At 35.2% G+C, this 14,578-nt stretch overlaps 1 protein-coding gene across 1 annotated transcript in view; it reads left to right on the forward strand.

Annotated features, from left to right (window-relative positions):
- Positions 1-14,578, forward strand: part of LOC128029030 (calsyntenin-2-like) — a 46,650-nt gene that overhangs the window by 14,495 nt on the left and 17,577 nt on the right. Inside the window, exons 4-8 of the mRNA XM_052616491.1 lie at positions 6,467-6,675; positions 6,771-6,920; positions 10,978-11,163; positions 12,028-12,285; positions 13,278-13,399. Of these exons, the coding sequence (XP_052472451.1) occupies positions 6,467-6,675; positions 6,771-6,920; positions 10,978-11,163; positions 12,028-12,285; positions 13,278-13,399 (925 nt within the window). The remainder of the gene's footprint in view (positions 1-6,466; positions 6,676-6,770; positions 6,921-10,977; positions 11,164-12,027; positions 12,286-13,277; positions 13,400-14,578) is intronic.

Genomic DNA, 14,578 nt, shown 5'->3' on the forward strand with positions numbered 1-14,578 from the left:
CAAATCAGAAGATTAAAATGATTTCTGAAGGATCATGTGACACTGAAAACTGGAGGAATGATGCTAAAGCTTTGATTACAGAAATAAATTATATTTTAAAATATATTAAAACAGAAAACAGTTATTTTAAATTTCAAATTTTTACCATATAGTGAGCATAAGAGTCTTATTCTTACATATATACAGAATTTCAAGATGCCTCACAGTTTTCTTTCTTTCTTTTTTTTTACAGAACTGTAGGATACTGAACTGCCACTCAAAACTCAAGTTTTTTTTATCTCAGTAGTGACTATGAACAGCAGGTGTCTGACCTTCAGGCATTAAGAGCTTTTAAGAGCTCTACAGTAAACGCTGCACCTGTGTACCTGCAGACTGAAAGCTGCAAATAAACACTGAGCCAAAGGCGCTTCTCTTCACCGGGAGATATAAAGATGCTTTAACAGAGCTAATGCAGTGAGCTAGACCCAAGTCCTTTGAAACAAAATGAAAAAGACATTTTTGACTGAGTGAGATAGAAATGAGGTTAGTGATGAAATCCTGGAAAGGGAAAAGAGAGAGACTTTCCTCATTACTCTGTAACTCTTTAATCCAGACAGGATTACTGTATCACTGTTTCTGGCTTTGACAGCTTGGATCTACGATACTTCAAACTCACACAGACGGATAAAGGATAAAAATGAAATATTGGAGTCTAAAGGGGAGTAAAAATACAAAATCACACAGCTTTACTAGAGATTTCATGCTTAATTCATATACATATGTGTGTTTGCGTACTGTATGTTCTGGTTTTTAACATTACAGCACAGATTAGCAGGAGTGTTTATAATCCCATCATTTGTCAAACGAGCTGTTGCCTTTTGCAAAGCATTACTCACTTTTCACTCTGTCTTTGACATGAATGATGCAAGCTTGTTATCTTGGTATTTTCAGCTCGCAAAAGTGTGTAAGGACTGGCCATCAGTGGTGGAAGAAGTACACAAATCAAGTACTTGAGTAAAAGTACAGATACGTATAATAAAATATTACTCCAGTAAAAGTACTCCTTTTTCAATTTTACTCAAGTGAAAGTACAAAAGTACTCAATTTTTTATGTACTTAAGTAAAAAAGTACTGAAAGATAGATGTTTGCAATTTTATATAGGCTAATTTAATTTTATATTAATTTATATTAATTTTAATCCTACTGCTCAAAATACCTGGGATTTTTTTCCAAAATAACCACTATATGAAGTCAAGATATATTTTTGTTGTTGATATGGACTACGCTGACGAGAGTAATGTTCACTGTGAAGCTTACACTGTGATAAAACAGAGATGACCATCTGATCTTCACCAGTAAGAACAAAGTATTTTTAACGTTTGTTGTTTTACAGAACATCACAGTTATATATGACATGATAATAAGGCCTGAAGATTTTAAGGAAAATATAATTATATTTTCATAATGATTTTTTCCTTCTCAAACCTTGTCTGGGGTGTGAAAACACCCCTGGCCAAACGGGGTGCATCTCTTCCCCTCTTTGATAATTACTGTAGTAACCATGTTCTGAACATCACATCTTTTCTTTTCTCCCCAGATGTAATCTAATATATATAGGTGGTTGAATAAAAATATTTGGACATTATAAAAATTACCTCAAGTTAGCACCAGCAAGCTTGTTAGCTAGACAGTTAGCATCAGCTAACAATATTTACTTATTTTCATTACGGTTATGAATAACGTCCTTAATAACAATGGATGAAAAGTTTAGAGCTCTACTGATGATTAAGTCTAGAGTGTGTCCACCTTTGTGTGTGGGTCCATGTACATGCTGAATCGACAGGTAAAAAAAAAAGCCTCAAGTCCAAATATTCATTTATCACCAATTAACTGTTTGACAAACACTTCCTGCTTCGATGTCCAGATCTGAATTTAAAAAAATCTCAAACATGCTCCGATGTCCCGATCTGAATCAACCGAGTCGCGAACATGCTCCGAAGTGGCGATCTGAATCAACTGAGTCGCGAACATGCTCCGAAGTGCCAATCTGAATCAACCGAGTCGCGAACAGGCTCCGAAGTCCCGATCTGAATCAACCGAGTCGCGAACAGGCTCCGAAGTCCCGATCTGAATCAACCGAGTCGCGAACAGGCTCCGAAGTCCCGATCTGAATCAACCGAGTCGCGAACAGGCTCCGAAGTGCCAATCTGAATCAACCGAGTCGCGAACAGGCTCCGAAGTCCCGATCTGAATCAACCGAGTCGCGAACAGGCTCCGAAGTCCCGATCTGAATCAACCGAGTCGCGAACAGGCTCCGAAGTCCCGATCTGAATCAACCGAGTCGCGAACAGGCTCCGAAGTGCCAATCTGAATCAACCGAGTCGCGAACAGGCTCCGAAGTCCCGATCTGAATCAACCGAGTCGCGAACAGGCTCCGAAGTCCCGATCTGAATCAACCGAGTCGCGAACAGGGTCCGAAGTCCAGATCTGAATCAACCGAGTCGCGAACAGGCTCCGAATTGCCGATCTGAAAACTTCGACCAAAGAATGTAAAAAATAACTCCATTTCGCTAATAACTCTATAATCTAATAACTCTACAAATCTATGAAAGACTCAGATCACGTATCTAAAAATAAATCGCTATAGTAAAAGAGAAATAATAAGAGGAGTGAAGTTTCCTACCATTCTGCTGTGTTTGGTCCTCACGCGCGTCTGACGCTCCGCGGCGAGTCTCCGCCCCTCACACGCGCGTTTACAGCGCTAAATTAATCATCTTTGCTAATTATTATACATTTACTTCAGTGTCAGCTTCAGGTACTTCATTTATTATTGTTCAATGAACTGTTTGAAACAAAAAAGGGTTGTATTTCAGTAATAATTCTAAATTATCAAAATAAAATATATAAAATAATGGTTTCTATTTTAATATCCTTTAAAATATAATCTATTTTTTTGTATTTTCAGCATCATTCCTCCAGTCTTCAGTGTCACATGATCTTTAGAAATCATGAAAATATGATGATTTATTATTAGAACTATTAATAGTTGTGCTACCAAATATTATTTTGGAATCTGTGATACTTTTTTCAGGATTCTTTGATGAATAAAAAGTTACAATTAAATAAATAAACTTGAGTAAAAGTACAGATACGTATAATAAAATATTACTCCAGTAAAAGTAAAAGTAATCCTTTTTCAATTTTACTCAAGTGAAAGTACAAAAGTACTCAATTTGTTATGTACTTAAGTAAAAAAGTACTGAAAGATAGATGTTTGGAATTTTATATAGGCTAATTTAATTTTATATTAGCACATTTTTTTTTATATAATCCTACTGCTCAAAATACCTGGGATTTTTTCCAAAATAACCACTATATGGAGTCAAGATATATTTTTGTTGCTGATATGGACTTGTGTTTTAAATTGTTTTAAAGTTTGTGGTTTTACAGAACATCACAGTTATATATGACATGATAATAAGGCCTGAAGTTAGGAAGAACATTTTAAGGAAAATATAATTATATTTTCATAATTATTTTTTCCTTCTCAAACCTTGTCTGTGGTGTAAAAACACCACTGGCCAAACGGGGTGCATCTCTTCCCCTCTTTGAAGTTACCATGTTCTGAACATCACATCCTTTCTTTTGTCCCTAGATGTAATATATATATATATATATATATATATATATATATATATATATATATATATATATATATATATATATATATATATATATATATATATAGTTGAATAAAAATATTTGGAAATTCAGCATCAGCTACAATATTTACTTATTTTCAGTACAGTTATGAATAAACATTCATGTCTGTCTAACGTTACTCGTCTAGTTAATCCAAACAATATACATATGTATAACGTTACTGTTGATACACAATATTATTTTATTGTATTTTTTAACCTAAAACACAGAGACGCTGATTGATGTGTCTGCATCGTTTGCACTGGAGCATTTCAGTGGGCTTAAACAGATCACTCTTTACAGCGGATTTAGTTCCCAAACAACTGACAATTTTGACCTAAATATGATTTTCAGTTACAATAATTAATCCTAAATTTCGACATTAATAACTTACTTTTAGCAACATCAGACGCACGCACGCTCACAAGATCTGCCGGTTCTTACTTCTGTAGACTCGCACTAAACGGTTCATTTGAATCAGTGAGTGGTCGACTCCAGAACAGCTGCAATCGGATCATTCTAATTCGTAAACGAATCGTTTGGTGCGATTCGCGATCTGATTAAAGTTCGTTTTGAAAAGACTCAGTTCGTTCATGATGAATCAGACACCGCTTCTACGTGTAGGAGCACGTGATATATTATAGGTAACGATATGTTTTATGAAATGTAGTGAAGTTAAAAGTACGATCTTATGCTTTGGATTGTAGTGAAGTAGAGTACAGATACTTGAAAAATGTACTTAGGCTACAGTAACGAAGTAAAGCTACTCCGTTACTGTCCACCACTGCTGGCCGTGAGGATACCTGGAGGAGTTTTTTTTCTTTAGACCTTTTTTAAATTATCTTTCTATCCCCGAAGACTTTATAATGGCCAGCAGGACAGAGAAATCACAAAACGAGATCTCTTTAGTATGTTCGCTGCTTCTCCTAGACAGTGATGGAGAACAGATGGAGATTTTTAGTGCTTTTTATCCTGGGAAAAAGACTCCAGGACACGTGTCTAATCTAAAGCAGAGATCACTACAGTAGTTCAGATCTGGAGCACAAATCATTTATCATAAATTAATATAATTATAGACAAAAATCTGCAGCAAAGCTTTATTGGCAAATGTAAAATTTAAAATCTGAATTTACTCAAAATGACATGAAAAAAATTTCTGCTCCCTACTACTCAGTTCTTTAAAGTTAGTTTAGAATTATTTATAAAGCAGCAGTCTTGGAGAGATTAATGTGTTTATTTAAATGTAAAAGTTTTTTTTTATTATTAGTTTTTGACTGTTGACCTGAACATTTTTCATTCTAGATGCTATTTAAATTGGCTTTAGTTGCTGTTTTTAATTTCAGACCCAGTAGAAATACGCTTTGAACTCAAAATATATGGCACACTTTCATGCTATGTTCCAGTAAAATCAAAATAAACAAAATAAAATGCAGTCATGCTCTTTTCCAGATAAACACAACTTGACATTTTAATAGGCTGATAAAAAAATTTATAGAGAAGGAAATTTAGAGAAATAAGTGAGCTCTGCTCTAGAGGAGAAACATGTACTGAAGTCTTTTACTCAGGAGAAAAGTGTTCATCGTTCTCCATGTAATCCCAATTATTAAACGCATTAACATAGTTGTTATTTTTAACTAAAACTATTAAAAATGGCTTTGTTAATCAAAATAAAACAGAAATAAAATACATTGCAAACATTAGAAACTAACTTAAAATAAGACGAAGTACTAAAATTAGTAATTTATAAATATATAAAATATAGAAATCAAAGATGTAGAAATGTGTGTGTGTGTATATTTGTGTGTATAAACAATTAAAACATTACTAAAGTTTCTTGTTGTTCCTGCATTCAATTTGGAGGAATTTAACACAATATCGCAAACTGTGCTCAGATTTGCCAAAAGTGTTAAAGTCTGAAATCAGCAGCAAAAATTAACAGACTAAGACATCTAAAACATCTAAGACAAGTTGATACTTTCAAATATAGTTACATAAACTTTATTCCCCCTTAGGACATCTATGATGTAGATATGTGTGTTTGTTTATTTGTTTGTTTTTAATCAGAACAGATTTGGAGAAATGTAGCATTGCATCACTTGCTCACCAATGGATCCTCTGCAGTGAATGGGTGCCGTCGGGCTGAGAGTGTAAACAGCTGATAAAAACATCACAATGAAACATGAGTAAGCCACACCAGTCCAGTCCATCAGTTAACAGTTTGTAAAAAAAAAAAAAAAAAAAAAATTTGCTTCTAGCCTAATTATTCATCCATGATCCATAACGCTTCTTCCAATGCACAAGTCCATCCCCTGTTGTCCTCCCACATCGAAATTCACCACCATATTTGTTACGAGCTGTTTTGGCTTGTAAACAGTGATTGATCTGTGCAGATTCCTCTCCTGATTCTGATCAAATTACTGGAGAAGTCAATAATATGCATAGAGGCATGAAGGCATATTTAAGCATGAAGCAATGGTTTGAAGTTAAAAACATCAATGTTGGCTTTATTTCTTACAAACATCACTAGATGTTAACTGATGGACTGCAGTGGTGTGGATTATTGTGATGTTTTTATCAGCTGTTTGGACTCTCATTCTGACGGCACCCATTCACTGCAGAGCATCCATTGATGAGCAAGTGATGAAATGCTATATTTCTCCAAATTTGTTCCAATTAAAAACTAACTCATCTTCATCTTAGATGGCCTGAGGGTGAGTACATTTTCCATGAAGTCTCCTGGACAATGTAAAAGCAATAAAAAACTCTCTCTCTTTCTTTTCTCAGGGCTGTGGTGCATGTGCAGGTGGGAGATGTGAATGAGTTTTCTCCGGTGTTCGGTCAGTTGGAGTATCACGGCTCGGTGATGGAGGGAAAAGTGTATGACAGTGTTCTGCAGGTGCAGGCGTCAGACCAGGACTGCTCTCCACAATACAGCCAGATCTGCAACTACCAGATCAGCTCTCAGGACACAGCCTTCGCTATAGACCGCAACGGTCAGCACACACACACACAATAAACAAAGACATTCACACATGCAGAGAGCACTTTGCTATCGTCTTTATATAAATGTGTGTGTGTTTACGTGCAGGTAACATCAGGAACACAGAGAGCCTGAGCTTCGATAAGAAGTCACATTATAAAATCTATGTGACAGCGTTTGACTGCGGTCAGAAGAGAGCAGCGCAGGACGCTGTCGTACACATCCATGTCAAACCCGTCTGCAAACCTGGATGGCAGGGTAAGATCTGGAAGTGCATTTTGCACATGCAACGGTCAGGATTCATTGATCAACCAGGGAACCAAGCTATATTTACAAGTTACCAATTTGTGCAATTTTGAGGAAGCTAATTTGCTCAATTATTCAGTGTTTTCTGTACACTCTCATAAAAAAGGTACACGTCAGTGGGCCGGCACCCTAAGGTACAAAAGCTTATAGGTACATATTTGTAGCTTATTTATCACTAAATTATGCATTATAGGACCTTAAAGGTACATATTAAAGTGCATAGTAATTTTGAAAGTGTACTGCAACAATCTGTGTGCCTTTTTAATGAGACTGTACAGCTGGACTGCTGTAAAGTTATTTGAATATGAGTTTTAAATGATTATCAGTGTTATTTTTGTATTATTTATTTACTATTATAGCATTTATTATTTTTATTATTTGTTATTTTATATTTTCTGTTTTCATTTGAATTTTAGTTGAAGTTTTTAATAATTTTATGTTTTTTATTCATATTTATTATTATTATATTATGTTTTAGTTTCTGTAATTTTTATGTAGCATTCCATCAAGATTATATATGTTTAATTTTTCATATAATATTTACATTTTATTTGATTTAATCTTTATTTTAATTATTAGACTCCTAATCTAGTTGTCTAATAAACCTGACATTATAAATTACGATCATTGTTGGCTCTTAACAAATTGCCCTTTTCTACTTTTGTAAGTCTGCTAAATGCCAAAAAGTAGTTTCAATTTTAGTTAACAATAACAACACTAATAAACTATCTTAGATAAATCTGCTCCTAAATTGCATGTGTAATAATAACCTTAAAATGAATTGAAGTTCGGTTTGAATCTGACAGACCTTTTAGATTTGAATCAGTGAATCAGTGGATTGAACTGATTCACTGAAATGAATCATCTGAATAAACATTCCCTGAAATGAATCAAACTTCCAGACATCACTAATCTATCCAAAAGCAGGACAATTAAAGAGAGCATCTCAGCTTCTGAGACTCTTTGCTCCAGTGCTCAACTTGATAACAGTCCATTTTGTTTAGTTGCTCCCCAAAAGTGCATGTGAGTATTCACTTGTTTCATTGCCATAATGAATCAATATAATAAAACCAAGGTCAGTGTGGAAATTAGATGCATGTTTAACACTAAAATGCACAAAAAAGGAGTAAACAATCAAAATACAGTTTTGGTATAGCAATTTCAGACACTTCCTATGATCTGTGCATGACAGGTGCTCTGTCTGAAACCAGATTCAGCTCAGTGAGTCACACACACACACACACACACACGTGGGCCGGATCTGTGCTTTGAATTTCCTGTCACTTTCTGTCCGTCTCTTTCTTTTCCCTTGAAGCTATTTTTGTTTGCTTTTAAACTCAATATATTGACCCCTCCCGTTTCCCTGCATCTCTGTTTTATTTCCTGTAGGTTTTTGCTTTTTTTCTTGCTTTTGATTACCACAGGAGGCTTGCATCAGAATTAACACACACTTTCATATGATAGCCAGCATGATGCATTATGCAGTTCTTTGAAAGCTCCTGATATCAGTTTTACTAGCTAAAGATATGACACATCTAAAGCAGAGCTGCTCAACTGGCTGCAAAAAAAAAAGGGTCTGTTATGATTGCAGACAGCGGGGAAAGACTAAATAAAATAACATGCAACATTTAAATGGGAGAAAAGAAATTATTAATGCAGAACTTCTCATGCTTTCATTTTAAAACTTTAGAGGCAGACCAAAGTCGGTTTGATTTTAGTGTTTGGTTCATTTAGATACATTTAGGCTTCATGCAAACTCCAATAAGCTCTAGTATAAAAGCAATCTGGCCTAGTTAGCAGAAGTCAACCGCTATCAATATCATATAATTTGCCTAATACAATATAAATGCATTTCTCACAGCTTCTTGTCTATGTAGAAATTGCATTAGCTAAGCAGCTTGCATCTCTTGCAGTCTCTCCACTCATTTGAGAGCAGACTGACATGTTTCATTCTACACGATGAGAAGTAAAAAGCAACAAAAAATGATGTTAAGAAGCTCTTTCCATTTTTAACACCTCCTCATGAGTTGTGATACACTGCTAAACAGCCATTGCTAGTTCTCAGTTGTAATCCAAGATTAAGTTGAATTCAATTCTAGCTCACATCAAACAACTGGAGAACGAAAACACCCTTGAATTTAGTCGAAACTGTAACTATGATTATTAAAGTAGAAGCTTATGCAAGTCAACATGAAATCAAAATTGAACCTTTTTATATTCTTAAAGTGATAGTGCACCCAAAAATGAACAGTTTGGTATCATTTATTTATTTTCATGTCATTCCAAACCTGTATGACTTTTACTCCTGTGAAAAAATTATAATTATTATTATTATTTTATATGAAATTCAGTATGACTTTAAATGGTGACAAAATGTAATTTTTTGCGTGAACTGTTCCTTTAATACCTGCTTATGCACAATTCATTTGTGCATGTCATTCCAAAAACAACAACAACAACAAAAATAAAAATGAAAAGTTTTTGTTTAAAACTTTAATCAAAATCCCCTCAAACTTTTTTCAGGTCTCCTAAGGTCATCAAACCCATATTTTTTTCATCCCCTTCATTCGCTTTTTCACCATCCAGTCAATGCCCTATGGATAAAAACAAGTAAACTTTTGGTCTAAAGTAGACTGTTTATCCCAGAATGCACTTTTTTGTGTCTCTGATGTGACTGTCCCTCAGGTGAGTTTGGAGACTCAGAAAATGTTCCTCTTTACTCACACACACGAATTTGGTCAAAGCTTCAGGACAATTTTTCCAGCCCACTGGATGATGACAAGTTGAGTCAAGGCCATTTTTCACATCTGACATAAAAGCATGAAGGAGAGAGAAAAGTAAACAGCTCCCTGTTGTTTCTCATAAGCAAGGGTGAATAATTCAGCAGGTGTGGACATGTACCATCCACACACACACACACACACACACTCTCTAATTTTGTTGTCACAGTACCTTTAGGCTCCGTCCATGCATAAAATAATCATTTTAGCTCCAAATGTCCAAACCCAGCAGCTCAAAGTGTGTGTGAGCTAATATTTGTGTGGCCTGTATGTGAATGCATGTTTACATAATCCATTTAATACTGTCCAACGTTTACATTTTTCACCCAGAACTTCATGTTAAATAACCCCTGGCTATAGAATTCATAACAGCCACAATGTAGCCAGAAAAAAAATATAATATCTCACCAGACACATTAAGAGCTCTGGGTAACAAACCTCAAATATATTATAAATTAGAACTGAATAAAACAAAAAGGAAATACCATTCTTCTTCATTCAAAAATAAACAAATGGGCTTATTCAGTTCACATTAACAATTTATTTTGCTACTTGTCATATTTGTTCTTCAAAAAAATACCACAAAATTACATTAAGGGGGTGCTGAATATTTATAATTATATTTATAATATATTTAGGGAACTACTTACCATATATCAAGTAAATTTTTATTAAAATTACAATTACAAATGTAAGTAAATGTCATGCATGAAATGACATAAAACTAGTTCTACGAACTAAAATTAAAGTGAATAAGTACATACTTTTTATTTTAGACAATTGTTAAAGCAAGTGTTTATGATCTCCACAAGATCTTCTCTTCAGCAGAACTGTAACCATAAAAACTTCAACAACATAAACTCTGTCCCTTCCTGGCCTTTTTAACAGGTCCTTCCTCAAAAAAATAATAAAATAGCTCTTAATTCCAACATTTGCAACATTACCAATTCAGTTCTATACTCTTAAAAATAAAAGTGCTTTAGAAGGTTCTTCAAGCGATGCCACAGAACAGAAGAACCATTTTTGGTTCCACAAAGAACCATTCAGTCAAAGGTTCTTACTTAACCTTCTATCACTACAAATAACCTTTTGTGAAACAGAAAGGTTCTTCAGATGTTAAAGGTTCTTTATGGAACCATTTAGACAAAAAGGTCTAAACAGTCTAGACAAAGTATGCAATAATTTTTAAGCTACTTATCAAAACATTTCCTAAATGTCTTTCTTTCCAGGCTGGAGCAAGCTCATTGACTATGAACCAGGAACAGGTAGTAAGCTGTTATTTCCCAAGATGCACCTGGAGACGTGTGTGGGATGGGTGTCATGGATCAGGAGCACAGTGGAGCTGGAGCCGAGCGGTTCTGGGAGAGGCTGTGACAGACAGTCTCACTCTGAGAGAGCCTTACAGAAGCTCTGTGGTACAATTAATAGCTATTTCTTCCATTGCTCGCTTCCTCATTTCTCTTGGGTTGGTTTAATTATCAAATGTGCCTGAGGGCTTAACTACTCAGACAAAACCTCCACTCTTGTCTTAAAATAGGTATGTGTCTCAGAGCAGAACCATTAGCAGTGTAATTCATCCTCATCAGAAACTACAAAGGAAGCTATATTTACAAATAATCAGCTCTTCACAGATATTCAAAAAGACTAATGGTCCTTTCATATGACACGTGTCAGAATATCCTATTGCATTGGGATAAAGCGTTGAATGAATGTGTCGTAACGAAAACCCACGCAATACACACACACACACACACACACACACACACACATATATATACTGTATAGATATATACAGTGGGTATAAAATAATTTGAAGTATAATTATTACAATAACAAATTAAATATAAAGCATAATTTAAAGTATAATAACAATAACATTCACATATATATATATATATATATATATATATATATATATATATATATATATATATATATGTGAATGTGAATGTTATGGTCAATATACTTTAAATTACAACATTAAACGCAATGTTTATTTAATTGCTTATTTAATCATATCAATTTTGTTTGTTATTATCTTCATAGTAAACATTAAAATAAAATGATTGTGTTTACTATTCATTTTGCTGTGGTACAGAAATGTATTCTGTAATTAAATTTCTTCTCTATTTTGTAGAAGTTCTCTACAAATTAATAAATATAATAAGAAAATATTTCTGTATCAAAAAATTTGAAGCATGAGTCATGTGAAAAGGACAACTGTGTTTCAAATGATCATTTTATCTCTAAACTAACCCGTTTCTATGGCAACATATCAGGAGCTTCATCGGTCAGCACAGATCTTCTGCCGGCCCTCAGCGGTGTTTTTAATTGGACGGCGACTCTTGTGGCGGATGGCGGCCGGGACAGTGACCTCTCATACCGCTTTGATGGCCATCAAGCTGCCAAGATCCCAGACTGGGTCGTCCCGCAGAATCTAACCCATCAGTTCACCATAACCACATGGATGAAGCACGGCCCGAGTCCAGGACAGAGAGCCGAGAAAGAAACGCTGCTCTGCAACTCTGATAAAACAGGTGAGACGGAGAGAAGTGAATGAGAAGAGAGCAGATGAGAGGAGAAACCTGTTTCAAAGACAAGTTTATGAATCCTGTCATTACAAATGAGATCTCTGTTGTTTCTGCTACAGCATATGTACACTCTCACTCCACCCAGATATAAGGTCCAAAAAACTCTAAATATCTCAATAATTACTTAATAATTAATCATATATATATTACATAATCATATATATAATATATAATAAAATACTTCCATAACATAAATCCATAACTTCTATAATAAGATGGCTTGCTAGAAAGCTTGGTAACACTTTAGTTAAAGACTTTATATACAATGCATTATAAAAGTAGTTTTGATACCTTTTAATTCACTTTATATTATGCATTCTATGATCTTTTGAATAATTGTAATCACAGTTATAATTCATTTTTAATACTTTACGGCTTTAGAATGTATAATGCATTAAAACACATGACAAACAAACCTTCAAATATTATAATGCGTTTCAACTTTATTTACAATTATTTATGAACAGATAAACAGGGTACATTATGAATACCTTCATAATGAATTATGCATAAAGGCTTTAATTAAAGTTTTGTATTTCACACAGAAGGTTTTATGTGTACAGTATTTAGTTCATCATCAAGAAGTCCATGATAAGACTTCATCAGAAAAACCTTGCTGGTCTGCTAGCACCAAACCAGAACTGACCAGCAAAAACCAGCCAGGATATTGAGGTTCACACTGGTCTTTTCAGCAGGGTTGAAGTGGAAACAGTTAAGATCAAAATTTCATTTGTACTGGCCGACTGGAGCTCTACTTCCAGCCTGGTTAAGTTGACTATCATCTCCTGTCAGGATCTCTATATAGATAAACACTCACCAAATGGTGCCATTTCTTTTCTCTCAGGTTTAATTTAGCGATATTATCTTGTATGTCAAGAGGTAATTGTATTCTCTGTCTGTCTCTTGACCTCTCTGTGCTCTCTTTGTCTCTCTCTCAGAGATGAACCGGCACCATTACTCTCTGTATGTGCATAACTGCAGGCTGGTTTTCCTGCTGAGGACGGACTACACTCAGACAGACTCCTTCAGACCGGCTGAATTCCACTGGAAATTAGAACAGGTATGAGAGACGCTTCACACTAGGAATTTCACTTCAGACGTTCTTCAGATGAAAACAAAATATAATCACTCATGTATGCATGTTTAGCTAATATAAATTTATTTGACAGACAGACAGAAAGACAGACAGATATAAAGACAGACAGATAGAGAGACAGACAGACAGAGAGACAGACAGACAGAGAGAGAGAGACAGACAGACAGAAAGACAGACAGACAGATAGAGAGACAGACAGAGAGAGAGACAGACAGAGAGAGAGACAGACAGACAGAAAGACAGACAGACAGATAGAGAGACAGACAGACAGACAGAAAGACAGGCAGACAGAGAGACAGACAGACAGATAGATAGAGAGACAGACAGACAGACAGACAGAGAGACATATAGAGAGACAGACAGAAAGAGAGAGAGACAGACATACAGACAGACAGACAGACAGACAGAAAGATAGATAGATAGATAGATAGATAGATAGATAGATAGATAGATAGATAGATAGATAGATAGACAGAGAGACAGAAAGACAGAAAGACAGAAAGACAGACAGACAGACAGACAGACACAGACACAGACACACACACACACACACACACACACACACAGACACAGACAGACACACACACACACACAGACAGACAGACAGACAGACAGACACAGACACACAGACAGACAGACAGATAGAAAGATAGATAGATAGATCACTTGCCTAGTGCTACCCAGTTTAACCAGGCAGTAAACGACAAGTGTCTTTAAGTGCTTGTTTTTTTTCTCCCTCGTTCTTGCGCCCGCCTCATTTTAGTGGCATAAGAAACTTCTTCACAAAACTTCCATTACTTTAAGCACAACAACCATCCAACAAATATCAGTAATTCATTTCCTGTTAAAGACACCGTTTATGGAACGTACTGTGCTCTTGTGTCAGTGGTGGTGTTTTAGATTCACAGGTCTGCCGCAGGTTAATTGAATCCTTCATCTCGTTCATGCAACAATACTTGAGTTAGTCCATCAAGCATATAATTATGCAAATATCCACTTTTAGGGTGAAGATAAAGCCTTAGAATAAAGAAAGGGAGAGAAAACAGTGCAGTCATTAAAAGAGTGTTTGTTTAGCAGTGAATTCTTCTCACTGCTGTGCCAGAGAACCGAGCTCCGGGAAGACTTAATTATCTGAGAGAACAA

This window comes from Carassius gibelio, chromosome A15 (assembly GCF_023724105.1).
Source record: "Carassius gibelio isolate Cgi1373 ecotype wild population from Czech Republic chromosome A15, carGib1.2-hapl.c, whole genome shotgun sequence".
NCBI classification, from domain to species: domain Eukaryota; kingdom Metazoa; phylum Chordata; class Actinopteri; order Cypriniformes; family Cyprinidae; genus Carassius; species Carassius gibelio.